Source organism: Hypanus sabinus, chromosome 18 (genome assembly GCF_030144855.1).
Source record: "Hypanus sabinus isolate sHypSab1 chromosome 18, sHypSab1.hap1, whole genome shotgun sequence".
NCBI lineage: Eukaryota > Metazoa > Chordata > Chondrichthyes > Myliobatiformes > Dasyatidae > Hypanus > Hypanus sabinus.
Genome location: NC_082723.1, coordinates 25,160,615 through 25,177,493, shown reverse-complemented (window position 1 = coordinate 25,177,493; position 16,879 = coordinate 25,160,615). Strand labels below are relative to the sequence as shown.

At 38.0% G+C, this 16,879-nt stretch overlaps 1 protein-coding gene across 2 annotated transcripts in view; it reads left to right on the top strand.

Moving 5' to 3' along the window:
- pbx3b (pre-B-cell leukemia homeobox 3b) overlaps window positions 1-11,258 on the top strand; it is a 216,449-nt gene extending 205,191 nt beyond the window's left edge. Inside the window, exons 8-10 of one of the 2 annotated variants that reach the window (XM_059993883.1) lie at window positions 3,548-3,660; window positions 4,724-4,813; window positions 9,622-11,258. In XM_059993883.1, coding sequence (XP_059849866.1) covers window positions 3,548-3,660; window positions 4,724-4,813; window positions 9,622-9,714 — 296 coding nt within the window. In that variant the 3' untranslated portion in view covers window positions 9,715-11,258. The remainder of the gene's footprint in view (window positions 1-3,547; window positions 3,661-4,723; window positions 4,814-9,621) is intronic. The other variant, XM_059993884.1, reaches the window with a different exon arrangement.
- Window positions 11,259-16,879: the final 5,621 nt, after the last annotated feature.

Here is a 16,879-nt window from a genome sequence, read left to right as displayed (position 1 = left end):
TGTCCTCTCTTTCCTTTGCTCCAATTAAACCTTGCTCGGTAGTTAACCTCAAGGTAAACTCATCAAACAACTGATGTCAAGGAAACACTGCCCACAGTGGTTTGTATGAATGGTCATTAATTTTAATTGCCTTGATATTAAAGATTAAGAAGCATGGCGACTGGAGTGCTACAAAAAAATCTGATGGCGTGTAAAGTCTCCTCATATTTTAGAATGTGCTAAAGATATAAAATTTTAGTGCACAGTCTGGAATTTATTACACAATGTGAATGGTTGCTGTATCTTTTTTTAATCTTTGTGCATCTGTGAATGTTTGCACAATACAGATACTTTAGTTATTAAATAGTCAATTACTGTTAATATGATTACCACAATAATTATGATAGATTTATGGCAGTATAGCTGTACTCTTATAGATTGTGTAGCATGTTTCCAAGTAATTATCTGTTGACAGTGCCTGGTAGCTTGTGATATGGTACCAAAGGTAAATAGCAAGATATTAATTCTATGCTGGTTATAATGTGTTTTGTTTTAACTTGCTGGTTTAAAAACTGTTCTGCAGTAGAAATTTCCAAGTAGAATGCACTGCAATACTGGTGGATATGTTCTTGAGTGTTTTGGTAATTTCAAGTACCATTATGTTTTTCTTTTAAATCTTCTTGTTATGTGATTCCTTGTTTGCCAAGGAGAGAGGTAAAATTGGAGGGAGCCATTTTCTGATCAGTCTTGTGAGACTTCTGGTTTCTGGTTCTGTGAAGCATAATTTTAGGTTAAGTAAGTATAAGCTTCCTCTTGAAATTGGTAATCCAAGAGAAAGAGAGATGAGAGGGGAGGTGAAGCAAAAAAATTAGAGAAAACCATTTCAAAAAAGAACATAATGCTATAATGGTTGTTTACTCTGATTGTGGGATTATCTATATTCTAAATATAATCAGTGCATTGTGCAAAACCTAGTGGAATACATAACGAAACAATATTAGAACCTGTACTTGACAAGACACTGTATAATTCATTGAGTAATAACCATTTTTCTCTGTATAAATATTGTTGTCTAAAGAACTTTGTAAATTCCCCCATCACATGAAATTAGCAAAAATTCAGCTATTATTAAATTGTTTACTTGAGTTAAATGAGGTTTATACAACCAAAAACAGGTACTAATGTAGGTCTCTTGTAACAGCAAGCTGTCGTAAAGCGAATGTTCGAAAAATGGGGGGCTACCTGTAGTTTACTATAGTTAGTTGCAATTTGGAAGACATTTTCTTAAAGGAATCCTTATTTTTCATTTATAAATTGTCCCATGATTAGGCGATGATTAAATGGAGGACTTGCTGGGCGGCTTGGCACGAAGGGCTGGAAGGGCCTATTCCTCACTGTATCTCAATAATAATAATAATAACCATATTGGGAAAAGAGCATGTTATAAATGTAGTATGTAAAATACTTCCATTTGAATAATGACAATATCTTCTTGGAGCTTGTGTCTGAATTTATGGAATTTAGTATTTTACAGCCAGAGTTGGCTTCTTCTCTGAATCATCAAATCTCACAGACTTTCTTTCCCCTGGCCAAGCACCTCTTTCTACCTCTGTGTACAGTTTTTTGTGCATTCTTTTAATTCAGATAACCCATTTAAAGCCCAGTGGCAGTAAAATAAAATTGTAGTTGAACTCATCCGTATGTAGATTACCAGAAAAAAGCAAACCAGCTTGTCATGCTTATACTATAAAGGATTTTAATGTTTATCCCCCCAATGTCATTTACACAGTTATAACCTTTAGCTGAAGTCACGAGATAGAAATTTAAACACCATAAAGACCATTTACTCTGTCCTCCGTCCTCCCTTGGGTCAGCAGCTTGCTTTCAGTAACAATTGCAGAAATATTCCATTAACAACATTTGTAAGATAAAGTACTTTACACTACACAGGGAAAATAACATTTTGGAGATTAACCAACACGTTAAGGTCTATACTCTGTCACATGAGTTCATACTCAGTTTCTCAATCATTCAGCGTTCGTTCCAGCTGACTGGGTTATTGCCTTTTGATTCTTTCACAGGTACTTGTTATTAAACTACTTTTTGTAAAGTGCTGTGAATAATACGTAATGCCCACAACATTCATTCAGAACATATTGAAAATTCAGTTGCTATCTTGTAGTATTCTCTGAAAAAAATAATGAAGCATCATCTGAGCTTTGCCCCCTTTGGCCAGAGTACAAATGATTACTAACCAATTTATAAGGATCCTTTTGCAGGTTAATGGACGTGGATTAGCTTTGGCAACACTGATTCTGATCTTACTCTGTTCAGAGGGAGAATAAAAAACACTAGTTCATTTATTATTGATTTACACCACTCTATTCATATTCATCTAACTGAACATGATTTAAATTGTAGAGTTGCCAGGTTGTTCCAGACCAGAAACAAAGAACAATGGCATTTCTAGGCTTTCTCATCTTACCACTTCTCAAAGCAAAGAATGCACTTTGTATCCATCTCAGTAACAATATTTGATTGGCAGGTGGTATTTAATGTACCAGCAATTACTACTTTATTATTAATGTTTTGTGTGTTTTTGGATTTTTTTCCCAGTGTAATCATGTCGATAATGTCGTGGTGAATGTTTAAGTCCCCAAGTATCTGTTCTGTCAAAAGACAGGCATATTCATGTCATGCTTCAATTCCTAATAACTTGCAATCTATCTTTGATTATTGCTTAATTAGTCAAGACACCCACTGGAAAAGTTAGAAATTTCCATTGTGATGGACCCAAGCTTGACAAATGCGAGTAATAATACCTTTGAGTACCTGACAGAGCTCTTAACGGTTGGTTTTCTTCACTCCTCAGGTATCAAACTGGTTTGGCAATAAACGAATCAGGTACAAGAAGAATATTGGGAAGTTCCAAGAAGAAGCTAACCTATACGCTGCAAAAACTGCTGTAAATGCTGCACACGCTGTTGCAGCTGCAGTGCAAAACAGCCAAGCAAACTCCCCCACCACACCCACGTCCGGTAAGTGGAAAGGTTCCAGAACATGGTTCAAAGTTTATCAGTTTTGGTTTGCAAGAAGGCAGCATAATTTTATAAAAGCAAAGAAAAAGCTTCTTTATGAAAAGCACTGTTAAAATTATGTTACAGTTTTATGTTTAAAATAACCATGATTGCCATATTGTAAGTCCCAGCTTTAAAAATACAAATTCAAACTTTGCAATGATGCTGAAAACAATAATTTGCCTTTTCCTGATAAGGTAGGTCCCATGATGCCTCCTTATTGTGTCTCAAGCTAAAAGCTGCACCCACACTTCAGAATTCACTGGTTTGGGCTTTGCAAGTCATTATTTGACAATAAGTTTTTTTTAAAAAAGGAACTCCTCATTCTGTAGAAATTTTCATAATACTTTTCATGTGATGGAAAGGCTGCTGTTTCTTTTCTGTCTGTTTTTTTATTTCTGTTTCTCTCTTGTATGTTCTTTCTTTTTGAGAACTTTGGGGAGAGATTTAAAGCCCTCTGTGATTCAGGTGCCTGACTCTTTCCTTTCCAGGTTCCTCTGGTTCTTTTAACCTACCAAATTCTGGGGACATGTTCATGAACATGCAGAATCTGAATGGGGATTCTTACCAAGGGTCCCAAGTCGGAGCCAATGTGCAATCACAGGTAGGAAGAATGGGCCAGTACCAGGGCCTAGGAAGCAGGGTAGGGCTTAGACATTAAAACTGCCTTACTCTGACCTATAGCCCTGTAAATATTCTGTACCTAAGGTACAGATTAATTAAATTATCCATTCGCTGCTTTGATATTATCATTATTGTTTTGAGTCCGTTATTTGTGATGTTCCATGTTTGATTTTTAAAACTATGTGAATGCAGTCGGCTCTGGCTTGAGCAATCTGGGGGGGTGGGAAAATTGGCGAATTTGGTGATTGGTGTAAGCTTCTGCCATATTCATTCACAAACTTTCCTCTTATTATTTTCATGCCTTGTGTTTTTTGAATCCTGTTCCTTCCTTTCACGATAAAAATTGTTCTTGGGACTAAACGGCTTTGTCTGCCAAAATATCACATTCCTGGGAGAGGCTGGGAACCCACCCTCACTAAAAAGTGTTGAGGCTTTTCCCCTTTTGCCCACTTAGACAGAGAGAAAGGCAGCATTCCAAATATAAAATGACTATTGTTTTATAAGATAAACTGTTACTGATGTGGTACTTAAGTAAATGACATGAGGTGAGTCCGGTACTAATATTTGAATAACATATTTCTAGAAGTGGTTGGCTGTATTACAAGCAAACAGTGTAGTTTTTCACTGTTTGTCATCCTCAATGTAATCATTTCTGTAAAAAGTGTCAGTAAATGACTGCAGTTCTTGTTAAGGGTAATCCATTAAATTGTTACTGACAGACAGCATGCTGACTGGCTGCAGACAGCCTTTGCCTGTAATTTATTTATTGGGTGCAAAAAAAAAACCTAGAAACCCTATGGCAAAATTTCCAGAATTCAGTGTGGTATGTAAGCTTAGCCTGACATCTTTCAAAAACAAATTTTAAAATTTTAACACACAGGTTGCCAGTTTAAAAATATTTAAAACAAACTGATAAATCGTACTATTATGTAAGCAGGATGGCAAGCTTACACATCTTAATCTACTATATAATTTCCTGTGAGCAGAGGATAGCTCTTTCACATCATCTCTGACATGTTCCTTTTTGTTTGTTTTTGCTTCAGGTGGATTCCCTGCGTCATGTTATCAATCAGACGGGCGGATACAGTGATGGTCTTGGAGGGAATTCACTGTACAGTCCACACAGTTTGAGCGTAAGGAACACTTTTATTTCTGTGTCCATAGAAGAAAAAGAAAAACTAAAGCCTTGCCAGTGTAAGCCATTATAGTTTCTTAATTCAGCTTTTGATAGCAGAGAGGGTTACGTTATCCAGAAAGAACCATACATTCCTTTATGGGATGTTTATGTAAAAAATTAATGGTTATACAGGAAAATTAAATCTTTCTTAATAAGAAATGCACTGCATTAAAACAGAGCTAAAGATGGCAATCTTTTGTCCTATTACTTTAAATCCAATGTAAAATATTTCACAATGTTGCTAAATCATTTCCAAAAAACTGTGGTTGGAAGATGGAATGTAAAATTGTCCTTGCCTGCAGCATTTTGAAGTCATGAATTCCATCTTCGTTGATGAGGCTTGATAAGGTGTCATATGATAGTGTAGTGCATTATACCACTCTGGTATGGTATGGACGTTGGGATTTTTATTATTTTTTAAATAGAACGGATGTAGTTTGACAGCTGTCCCTGCAGGACTCTATTAATGTATGCAACATCATCTCCCCAAAATTAGATTAAAATTTAGACACAGCAAGGATAGTTAACTAATCTCTAAAATTTGGATAATGATGACTAAATTATTATTTAAACACTGTCCTTCTGATTAATTGTATTGTCTTAATAGTGTTATAGGGAATATTCTTTACTAAATATAGTTATTCCAGAGGGAATGCACTGTATTTGCCAATAAGCCCACAGATCTGGCAAAATCGAAAGCTGCAGGTTGAACTTTACATGTTTAATTTGGAAGGGCTGATGTAAAGGATATTCCCCATTAGGGAAATATATCTGTACGTCAATTTACACAGTGTCTACAAAGATGGGTAAAAGGTTTGCTACCTCTTTCATACATTGATAAATGCAAAAAAAAAAATGGACAGCATGCATGAGTGGTATAGGTTGTAGTTTTATGATAATTCAGGCGGATTGCTTTGGAAATTAGCCACATTATAAATAAACCATTATTAACATACGCTAACCTTTTTTTGCTGCTGATGTTTGGCGATTGGAGGCTTGAGCAAAGGCTAGTCTTCGCCGCAAGCACTCAAAGTCAATGTAGCTCATATTGGCCCCTACAGAAAGGGCTGCCCCGTCACTTCTACTCAATGTTCCTCAACTCACGAGGCCTGCACCTTCCCTCTTTCTGACTGACATAAAAATATGTAGCGACAAGCTGTCTGCCACAGCAGAAATTTGATCAGACATTGATTTCAGCAATTGCCTCTATAGGCCAAGACATCAGGAGAACTCATTTCTCATATCTCTCATTCCTGATGCAAATGTAAGGAGTACCAGTGGTTTATGTAGGAATACAGTAGTGTCATCAAGTTCAAAATTCACATTTAATTTTTGCTTAATTAGATCAACAAAGCAGACTACTGCACAAGGACCAGAGTTTCTGTTGTTTGCTTCCTCCTGCTGCTGGCAACCTGAATATGTACACATTGAAATGTGGACTTGAAACAAAGTGATTAAATATTTGTCAGCAATAATTGGCACCCTGTAAGTGCCAACTTATTTTTTTTTGTGTTGATTGAACAGTGAACAATCATGAAAAACAAGAAGATGCTTTCTAATATATGATAAAGTCTCACTGCCCAACCTTTATTAAGTAAGCCATGTAACGTGCCTCTCTGCCCCAGCTGTTAACTTCATGTGAGATGCCTCTCTTCACACCATAACACGACTATTTCCTTTTTGTGACGCAAACATACCTTTACTTGGTGCAAGTTCACCAGGATTGACATTGGTTGTTTGTCAGTCTTTGTTGGTAGGTAGTGTTTCATTGATTCCATTGTTTTTTTTTGTTCTACTGTAAATACTTGCAAGAAAATGAATCTCAGGCAAGTATGTGGTGAAATGTACCTACTTTGATAATAAATTTACTTTGAACTTGCGTTGCTGACCTCTTTATTTCTGGCCCTTTTTCTTGTTCTGTCTGCAGATTTGCATTTGAGTGATTTAATAACACAATGTCTTTAGGATTTAGTATTGTCATTCTTTGCTTTGAAGGAATTACTCATTCTCTTTCAAGAACTCATAGAAAGCAAAGTTTTTTTATTTTGTATTTAATTGTGATATATGATTTTTGAATGATGAATAACTGTGTAGTTGTCTTTAATGTGCTATTGTTAAAATAACAAGGCACAATATGAATTTTGTAATGTTCAGTTGTAGGTTTTGTATCATTAACTGTGCAGTAATGCACAGCTTAAAGGACTGAATCCAATAGGTACAGATGTAGATTTTCAACTTGTGCTTGCCAAGGAAAACATTCAGTTATCAGGTATTCACTAAGTGGAGTGGAATGGATTATCAGTTTGTGCAAAGCAGATTAGCTTGGTTTCATTTGCAAGAGGCTGCTTTCAATATTTGCCTTGTTTCTGCCAGCTCTCTTTATGTCAGCAGAAATCATTCCCTGTTTGATGCCATGTAAGATCGGTTGATCTGTGTGAGCCTGCAGGAGTTAAAACTAGTGATGTGCCTGAACTGATGATTTAAGATCTTGGGAAAATATTATTTTAAAACCAGGACATTCTGAGTAGTGTTCTTTCGTAAATCTAAATAAAATGTCATCTGCACAAAATGTGAGCACTTTTCAGGAGATTGACTCAGACAGCAGTTATAATCAGTGCTTGAATTTAATACTGGCTGCCCAGCAGATTGCACATGGATTCTTCAGTTTTGCTAGTCAGTATTCTGAACACTAGCAAGATTTTCCTAATGAGCTCCAGAAAACCGTCTCAGCTTCCTAGGATTCACCTTCATTTTGTCACCACAATCATCAAGCTGGCTTTGATTCTGATGGGTTGCACTAGTGGAAGAAAAAATTTGCTAGTGACAGTTATAGCCACTAGCAAAACTGAGCTGTCCCTAGAAAAAATATATAAGCCCCAGCCCCACAACATCTCATTTTATTTTTTGTAATAAATTCTTCTTTTGTGACAAATTTGCATAAATATATATTTTGTTTGTCTAGATTATGTATGCCATATTTTGGGAGAACCAAGAAGATGGAGAGAGCAAGGAATAGAATAGAATTGAAAGGTCCTCTCAGTAATTTTGTATTTGTGTGAGCTATGGAGATGTAACTGACTGCAGGTTTGATGAATGTTCATTCCCACTTGGTCAATAGGTAAAATCATCGTGCCCTCCTGACTGGAGAAGGTGCATAGAGGAGAGTAGTATGGATGAAGAGAAAATTAAAATGTAAGAAAAATGAGCAGTCAATTTGAAATTGATGTGTTTCACAGATGGAATCCACATTAATGGATACTGAAGATGTATCTGGCACCCCTAAACTCCTACCTTGACTGTTAGTTGAACTCTTCCACCTCCGGCCACCTCAGCCCAATCAGGATTGTTTTTTTTGAACTAATGACTATGTAAAGCAATGCTTTGCCTGCAATAAAGGATGTTCCTTCCAGTCTGTTTTAATTTCATGTCACTCTTCCGGTGCTGCCTAATAATGGTGCAAATGTGTGGCAGACTGATCCAGTGTAGATTACTTTAATATCTGTGTCAGTCCTGTCAAATAGCATGACCCCAATATCAGAAGCTCAGTATGTGGGCATTTGTGGCCACAGAAACATGAAAAGATGCATGTTATGTGTTAAATCAGCTGTAGAGCACTAAATCCTCAGAATCACAGTAACATGCTGTGCTCTGTGTTACAGGATAAATTCCAAATAGCTATGAAGGTTTTAAAGGCTGATGCACCCAAGAAGAAGCTGAATAAAGGGGAGGCTCTGAGGCAAAGCCAGCTTGAAGTTGACAGCAAGGCATTGCAGAAGTGGATAGGTGAAGACAAGATAATGAGCACAGTGAGGAAGACCAGATTGCTGAGGGAGGGTTTGAATGGACAGGTGGTTACGGGTGAGGTGGTGCTGAGTACAGGTAGAGCATTGGAAGATGTTGAATGAAGATTTGCCTAGATAAGGGATAATAGGTCACCAGAGTCCTTGAATGATAACACTTGGAGCCACATGTTCCCTTTTGATACAGAATGGATCATGGCATATTTTTGATAAGCTAATAATAAGGGGATTTATTCATACATTTAATTTTAAAATTTGTACTTTATATTCTCTCCTTTGCACTGTTCTGAAGAGAGCAGGCAGACTGTGCCAACCTTCACCCAGCAGATGGGTGCAAAAGGCCAGCTGAAACTGACTTGCCCCTTCTCTTTCATTCTCCTTACTATGATTGTGCCAGGGATGAATTTGGCACTTGTCCATATATGTGGATGAGATCAGGAGCTTCCCCTGCAGAGAATTGCTAATGCAAATCTTTGCCTGCTGCTCCCTGGCAGATTGTAGCTTTGTGACATGAGTTTTCAGAAAATTACCTATGTATTTGGTTATTAAAATTATGTTAAAGTGTTTATTGATATACTTTGTTTAGCTTCATTTAGACACGACTGATCATTTCATCTGTATATACCCTGCACGGAAAATATTTCTCTTCCACAGACAAAACTCTTATTGGGGTGGGGAGGGAGGAAAGAAATGCATTCTTATGCCTTCAATGTGTTTTGAGTAGTTAAACATTGGAAAAAAAATGCAATTTTGCTAATGAAATCTTTCTAGATCTCAGCTCATTATAGAAATAGCATTTTTAGCTATGGCATTGCAATGTAGAAGGTTGCATGGAGATGTACTTATTACTGTCTGCAATTTTGATTTCTGTGCTAAATTTGAATTTTAGGGCAAAGAAAATGTGTTACTACATTTCACAAGTTTTCATGATTTTTAACTACTGAACATTATTTGTGTTTTCTAGGCTAATGGAGGATGGCAAGATGCAACCACTCCATCTTCTGTGACTTCACCAACAGAAGGACCTGGAAGTGTGCACTCTGATACCTCTAACTGATCTCCTAGGAACATCCATTCCCTGAGCCAATAGGCCTTGATTAGCACTGACCAGTAGGAGAAGAAAAGTGGATTTCCTGAAACCCAGTCACCTGCTGCTTTACTGTAAAACCTTGCTCTTTAGTGGAAAAAGAAACTTACATTTCATATTTAGGAAGAGGAACAGATTGGTTTCCTTTGGGAGTCCACATTAATTCTAATAAGTATAGCACAGTCTTGCCTTAGTCAGTCAGTGGTTGAGACAAAGAACTAAGTAGATCCAATGTTTTCAGACTTTTAAAATGGAACAAAAAAAGTTAATTTGTAATGGAAATCCAGGAAGGGTGAAAGCATGGATTGAAGATTTATAAGTGTAAGATGTTATTGTGAAGCATCTTGACCTTTTGAGGTATGAATGCATGTTTCAATTTGACTGCAAGACACAAGATTGCTGGTGCTGAGGCAGACAGTTATAAATTAACGAAGTTCGCCACGCTAAACCCTTGCTGCTTAAAAGTATTTTAGCAAGATATCTAGAATTGATAGCTTGCTTAGAACAATGAAGTGTTACATGATATCAGAATCTTGATCAAATTTCTTTTATTACAACAGTACTACTAGAGTGAAAGACTCATTTGGAAGAATCGGTTGAACAGTTTTATTACCCATGTATAAATAACCAGATGGTTGCCAAGAGCTGATATTGTTTTTCCTCAGACTTGTTATAACGGAGTGCTATTTACAGTTGTTTCTTTTTTTAACACACTAACTCAATGCCAGCCTTCGGAATGCTTTGCTTCTGAATTACTGCAGGCTGAAGCCTGGGTTTTACAGTACACGCTGGGTGCAGCATTCGTACTTTTTCAGATTTGCTACTTCAACCTATCTATGGCAGGAAATGGCAAGGTTCACATGGAGTGTTGTAAATATGTAGGTAAAGAGTATTTATACATCTCACCAATCAAGACACAGCTTTATTACCTCATGCAAACTCATATGAACCAATAGAATTTCAACATGTTCTGTAGCTTAGAGTGCTCACTTACTACCTCTGAACAATATTCACACCGTAGTTCGTCTTTCTTACTTTTTTTTTGCATCTTGTAATTAACTCTATTTCTTTTCATGTAATCTAATGTACATTGTATCTTTTAAGAAATCAGGGTTGCTCTAGCAACTTCTTTTAAAAGGATAATCCTAAAGTGAAAAGTTTGGTTATCATCTTAAACACAAACAGTACAACTGTTGTAAATACTGAAGATCATTTTGAATGTTGGTCATGTCATTACTAAACCACGCAAAAAAAAAGTTGTAATGCATACGAAATTCAGTATTCAGTACTGTATATTTCACCCTGTGTAACGGGGAGCCCCTCCTTTCTCCCTTTTTTGTATTGTATGCAATTCTGAAACTGATTTGAGTCATGGAAATAATTTGTGACAGTGATATAATGTATTAAAACGTTTCGTGTTACTTTCTGACTGGACTACACCCTGGATTGAGAAGTCTTCCTTGTGGTAGTTAAATGTAGTTGAAAATCTTAAATAAAACTTTTTGCTTTCATGATGCAACCATCTCGTAGTCTTCCTTCGAGCTTCCAGGGTGGGAGGGGGGGGGGAGATTGAATCCATTTAGAGTACACATTTAGTCTATCTAAGGTATGAAAGTCTGTAGGTCGGATATAAATTGCAGAGTACACCAATAAAACAGCTAGTTAAATGGAGAATGAGGCGAGTCTGTTGTTGAATAGCCAATATGACTGATGGATTGGAACCTTATTGTAATTTAAGTAGCACATATTAACTAAAACTGATGACTTGTACTTTGTGGTTAGTGACACAGGAATTAATAGGTGAATAAAACAATTCATGTCCAAAATCAGACCATGTTTTAACCACCAGAAGTATCACTCACAACAAGGCCACTATTGTATTCCACAACCTTGTGTAGAGTCAGTGATGATTTAATGTACATTCTGAATCATCCAACAACTGCTTACTAAACTAGCTGCTTTGATCCACAAAGATCCATGTGAAATGGAACCAATTATTTTGGACCATAAATGATGTGACGCTATCTGAAATTTGAAGTTGACATTAAATATATTTGAGCCAGGTCTTAATATGAACATAATTGGGAGCAGGAATAGGCCAGATGGCTTGTCAGAGTTTTTCCACCATTCAATAAGATCATGGCTGACCCATTCTCACTCTTAACTTCATTTTCCTTCCTGTTCCTCTTAAAATTTGATTGCTCTTTAATTCAAATATACTGTATATCTTCCTTGAATGGATTCAATCAGTTTGACTCCATGGCTCTTTGAGATAGAACATTACAATAAAAACTTAATAAAGGTCATGAGGGCAGAAATTCCTCTTCATCTCTCATGTGGGCAAATTCTTATTTGAAACTTTGTTCTGGATCTAGATTCTTTTCCAGGGGAAGAATCAATCAAGCCTTCTGAGAATTGTTTTTTCTTTGAAGATTTCCTCATTGTTCCATTCATGGAATGTCAAGCATTGAACAGTACAGCATAGTACAGGCCTTTCGGCATACGATGTGCAAACCTTTTAACCTACTCCAAGATCAAACTTTAACTCTTCTCTCACACATATCCTATTTTTCTTTCATCCATGTGCCTATCGAAGAACCTCTTCGATGTTCCTAATTGTCTCTACCAGTGCTCCCAGCAGTGTTCATTGTACTCACCATTCTTTGAATATAAAAAAAATGATATTTCTCCCCCATCCCCCATACTTCCCTCCAAACACCTTAAAAGTATATCTTCTCACATTAGCCATTGCCACCCTGGGGAAAAAAAAAGACTCTATCTATGCCTCCTTTTATCTTGTACACCTTTATCAGGTCACCTGTCATCCTCCTTTGCTCCAAAGAGATAAGCCCTAGCTCACTCAACCTTTCCTTATAAAACCTGTTCTCTAATCTATGCAGCATCCTGGTAACTCTCCTCTGCACCCTCTAAAGCTACCACATCCATCCTATGATGAAATGACCAGAACTGAACACCATACTCTAAGCATGGTCTATCCAGAGTTTTATAGAGCTGCAACATTACCTCGTGGCTTTTGAACTCAATCCCCTGACTAATGAAGACCATGCACTTCTTAACGACCCTATCAATTTGCATGGCAACTTTGAGGGATCTATAGATTTGGATCCCAAGATCTCTCTGTTCCTCCACACTACTGAGAATCCTGACATTAACTTTGTACTCCACAAACAAGTTTGACTATCCAAAGTGTATCACTTAACACATTATCCCATTATAACCTACGACAACCTCCTATACTATCCACAACAACATCAACCTCAGTGACATCTGCTGGCCTACCCTTCCACTTCCTCATCTAAGTCACTTATAAAAATCACAAAGAGCACAGGTCCAAGAACAGAACATCACTGGGCACGGATCTCCAAGCATGTGTTCCATTTGCTACCAGCCTCTGCCTTCAATGGACAAGCCAATTCTGAAACTACACAGCCAGGTTTTCTGTCCCATACCTCCTGACTTTCTAATTACCTACCATGGGGAACCTTGTTGAATGACTTATTTAAATCCATATACACCATATGCACTATTCTACCTTCAATCTGTTTTATCACTTCCTCAAAAATGTCAATCAGGCTTGTGAAGTACAGCTGTCCCTCACAAAGCCATGCTGACTATCCCTAATCAGACTACTACAAATGCTTGTTAAAACCTGTGTCTCAGAATACTCTTCAATTGTTTGCCAACACTGATGTAAGAAAATTCCGAGGATTATCCCTATTTCCTTTCTTAAACAAAAGGAGTCACATTTTACCATCCTCCAATCTTCTGGTATTATCCCATGGCCAGTGAGGACTTGAAGATTATTGTTAACAGTGCAGTAAGGTCTTGCCTTGTTTCCTGTAGTAACCAAACAGCCCTGGGAATTTATCTATCCTAATGTTTTCTGAAGTTCCAACACTCAGCTAAGCTTTTTTTTAATTAACCCTTTCTGTACAGAAGTCAGTCTTGTAATTCCCTGAACTAGCTCAAATGTAAGTGTGTCTCTTTAAAAATGAAAGCAAAATTAGATGAGGTGCTTCAGTTGAGTTCTTTGGCAGTTGCGTGGGATTGAGGACTACTTATACTCAGTGGCCACTTTATTAGGTACAGGAGTGGAACCCAGTGTGGTCGTCTGCTGTTGTAGCCCTTCTACTTAATGGTTTTATGTGTTGCACATTCAGAGATGCTCTTCTGCACACTACTGTTGTAACGCATGGTTATTTAAGTTGCTGTCACCTTCCTGTCAGCTTGAACCAATATGGCCAGTCTCCTCTGATTGGTCTCATTAACAAGGTGTTTTCACCCACAGAACTGCTTCTCACTGGATATTTTTTGTTTCTTACACCATTCTCTGTAAACTCTAGAGACTGGTATGCGAGAAAATCCTGGGAGATCAGCAGATTATGAGATACTGAAACTATCCCTTCTGGAACCAACACAGATCACTTAGGTCATATATCTTCCCCATTCTGATATTTGGTCTGAACAACAACTGAACCTCTTGCAAACAAGAGAAATTCTGCAGATGCTGGAAATCCAAGAAACACATACAAATTGCTGGAGGAACACATAAGCCAGGCAGCATCTATGGAAAAGAGTACAGTTGACTTTCGGCCGAGACCGAAACGTTGACTGTCCTCTATTCCATAGAAGCTGCATGGTCTGCTGAGTTCCTCAAGCATTTTGTGTGTGTTAATTGAACCTCTTGACGATGTTTGCATGCTATTACGCATTGAAGTTACAGCCACATAATTGGCTGATTAGATATTTGCATTAACAAGCTGGTGTACCTAATAAAGTGGCCAGTGAGTGTACTTCTCCATTTCAGTGGGTTCTGAGACAGCTGATGAAGTCAACCACAGATTCTTTCAGGAGGTGCTTGGTGGGACAGGTAGGTGGTAGCAAGCTGATGCAGTCCTTCTGCTGAATATGTTGAGTTTTTATGTGTTTAACGTTTTGACTATTGAAAATCATCCCAAATGCTCCTTTTGTATTTTGAATGGTTGCTTGACAGGACTTCTCTGGTTTCAGTGAATTTGGGGTTGGTGAGGGGTTTTGAGACCATCCTGAATTTTGTCCTCTCTCTCTGCCTGATAATCTTGTCTCGTACAGAGCTCAGAAGGGTAGTATTGCATTTAGTTCTGGTAGCTTAATTATAGGAAGATGTAGTTTTGGAGAGGATGCAGAGGAATTTTGGGGCTAGAGAGCACGCATGAAGATAGGTTGAGTGAGTTAGTGCTTTTCTCTTTGGAGGGAAGGAGGATGAGAGGTGATTTCATAAAGATGTACAAGATAATAAGAACAATAAACCAAGTGGACATCCCAGAGCAGAAATGGCTAACACAAGGGGGCATAATTGTAAGGTGATTGAAACAAAGTATAGGGGGAAGGTTTCACAGAGTGAAGCCTTGATGCAATGACAAGGGGGCTCTGCTGCATGGGCACCAATGCTCAGACACAGTTGCTGATGCCTGACTGCACACTCACTCACTTGGGTCCAGGAAGAGGTACCTCTGCCCATTCTCTCCCCTAGTGCAAAAGACTGGAGGTCCAGAGATGGCATGCCCTGGGGTTAGAGGCCTTTGCAGGTGAGTAGGAAAGGGGCTTGTTTTGAACACGAGGTTCTGCAAGTGCTGGAAATCCAGAGCAACATATACAAAATGCTGGAGGAACTCAGCAAGTTAGGAAGAATCTATGGAGAGGAATAAACAGTCAACACATCAGGGTGAAGCTCGCAGGTGCTTGTTTCGCTGGTGTTGTTTTCTTGCATTGTGGGCATGCTATGTCAGCGCTAGAATCCATGGCGACATTAGCAAACAGCTCCTAGGACATCCTTGGGTGTGCTAGTTATTAATGTAAATAACGCCTTTCACTGTATGTTTCAATATTCATATGATAAATAAATCTGAATCTGAAATCTAGATTCTCATTCTCTTCTTGCTCCCTCTCCCTGGCTACACTCAAGTTCCCTTCTCCCAAAATCTGCCCAATATAGGGCTTAACTCCTAATCCCACATACTCATCCACCTGGAAAATTAACTGCATCCAGTTGCCCAGCACTGGCTACATACCTAACCACTTCTCCAATCCCCATCTTTAATTATTGAATTGAATTGAATTTCAATTTATTGTCACTTAGAAACCACAAATGCAATGCAGTTAAAAAAATGAGACAATTATACCCATAACCATGTCTTCAATCCCTTATTGTTGGCAGTGGCACTTACTTTAACAGTTAGCTCATCCACAGAGAGGAGACTTCATATCTCATATTTTTGATATTTATTACTTATTCCTTTTTTCCTTTTTTTCTTTTTGTATTTATACAGTTTGTTGCCTTATGCACGTTGGTTATCTGTCTGTCTTATTATGTGTGGTCATCCATTCATTCAGAATTTCAGAATCAGGTTTGACATCACTGGTATATGTCATGAAATTTATTGTTTTACGGCAGCAGTACATTGCAATGTGTTGGTTGCCCATTGTCTCTGACGAAGACATAATCCATGCTGGAGGAGTTTCATAGTGAAAAAGTTGTTGCACTAGGGCATTTCCATTCTCTCAGCCTCAAAAATCTTGCTCCAACGGTACAAAAAAATCATGACTGGAGACATTAGAATACATAATAATAAAAATATTAATTACAATAAGAAGTATACATAAAAAAGAAAATTAAGTAAGTAGTGCAAACAGAGAAGAAAAAATACCGAACACGAGGAAATCTGCAGATGCTGGAAATTCAAGCAACACACACAAGGTGCTGGTGGAACGCAGCAGGCCGGGCAGCGTCTATAGGGAGAAGCGCTGTCAACGTTTTGGGCCGAGAGGCTGAGTAGCCTCCAACCTGATGGCATGAACATTGACTTCTCTAACTTCCATTAATGCCCCTCCTCCCCTTCTTACCCCCATCCCTGACATATTTAGTTGTTTGCCTGTTCTCCATCTCCCTCTGGTGCTCCCCTCCCTCTTTCTTTCTCCCGAGGCCTCCCATCCCAGGATCCTTTCCTTTCTCCAGCTCTGTATCCCTTTTGCCAATCACCTTTCCGGCTCTCAGCTTCACCCCACCCCCTCCGGTTTTCTCCTATCATTTTGCATTTTCCCCTCCCCCTGCTACTTTCAAATCTTTTACTGTCTT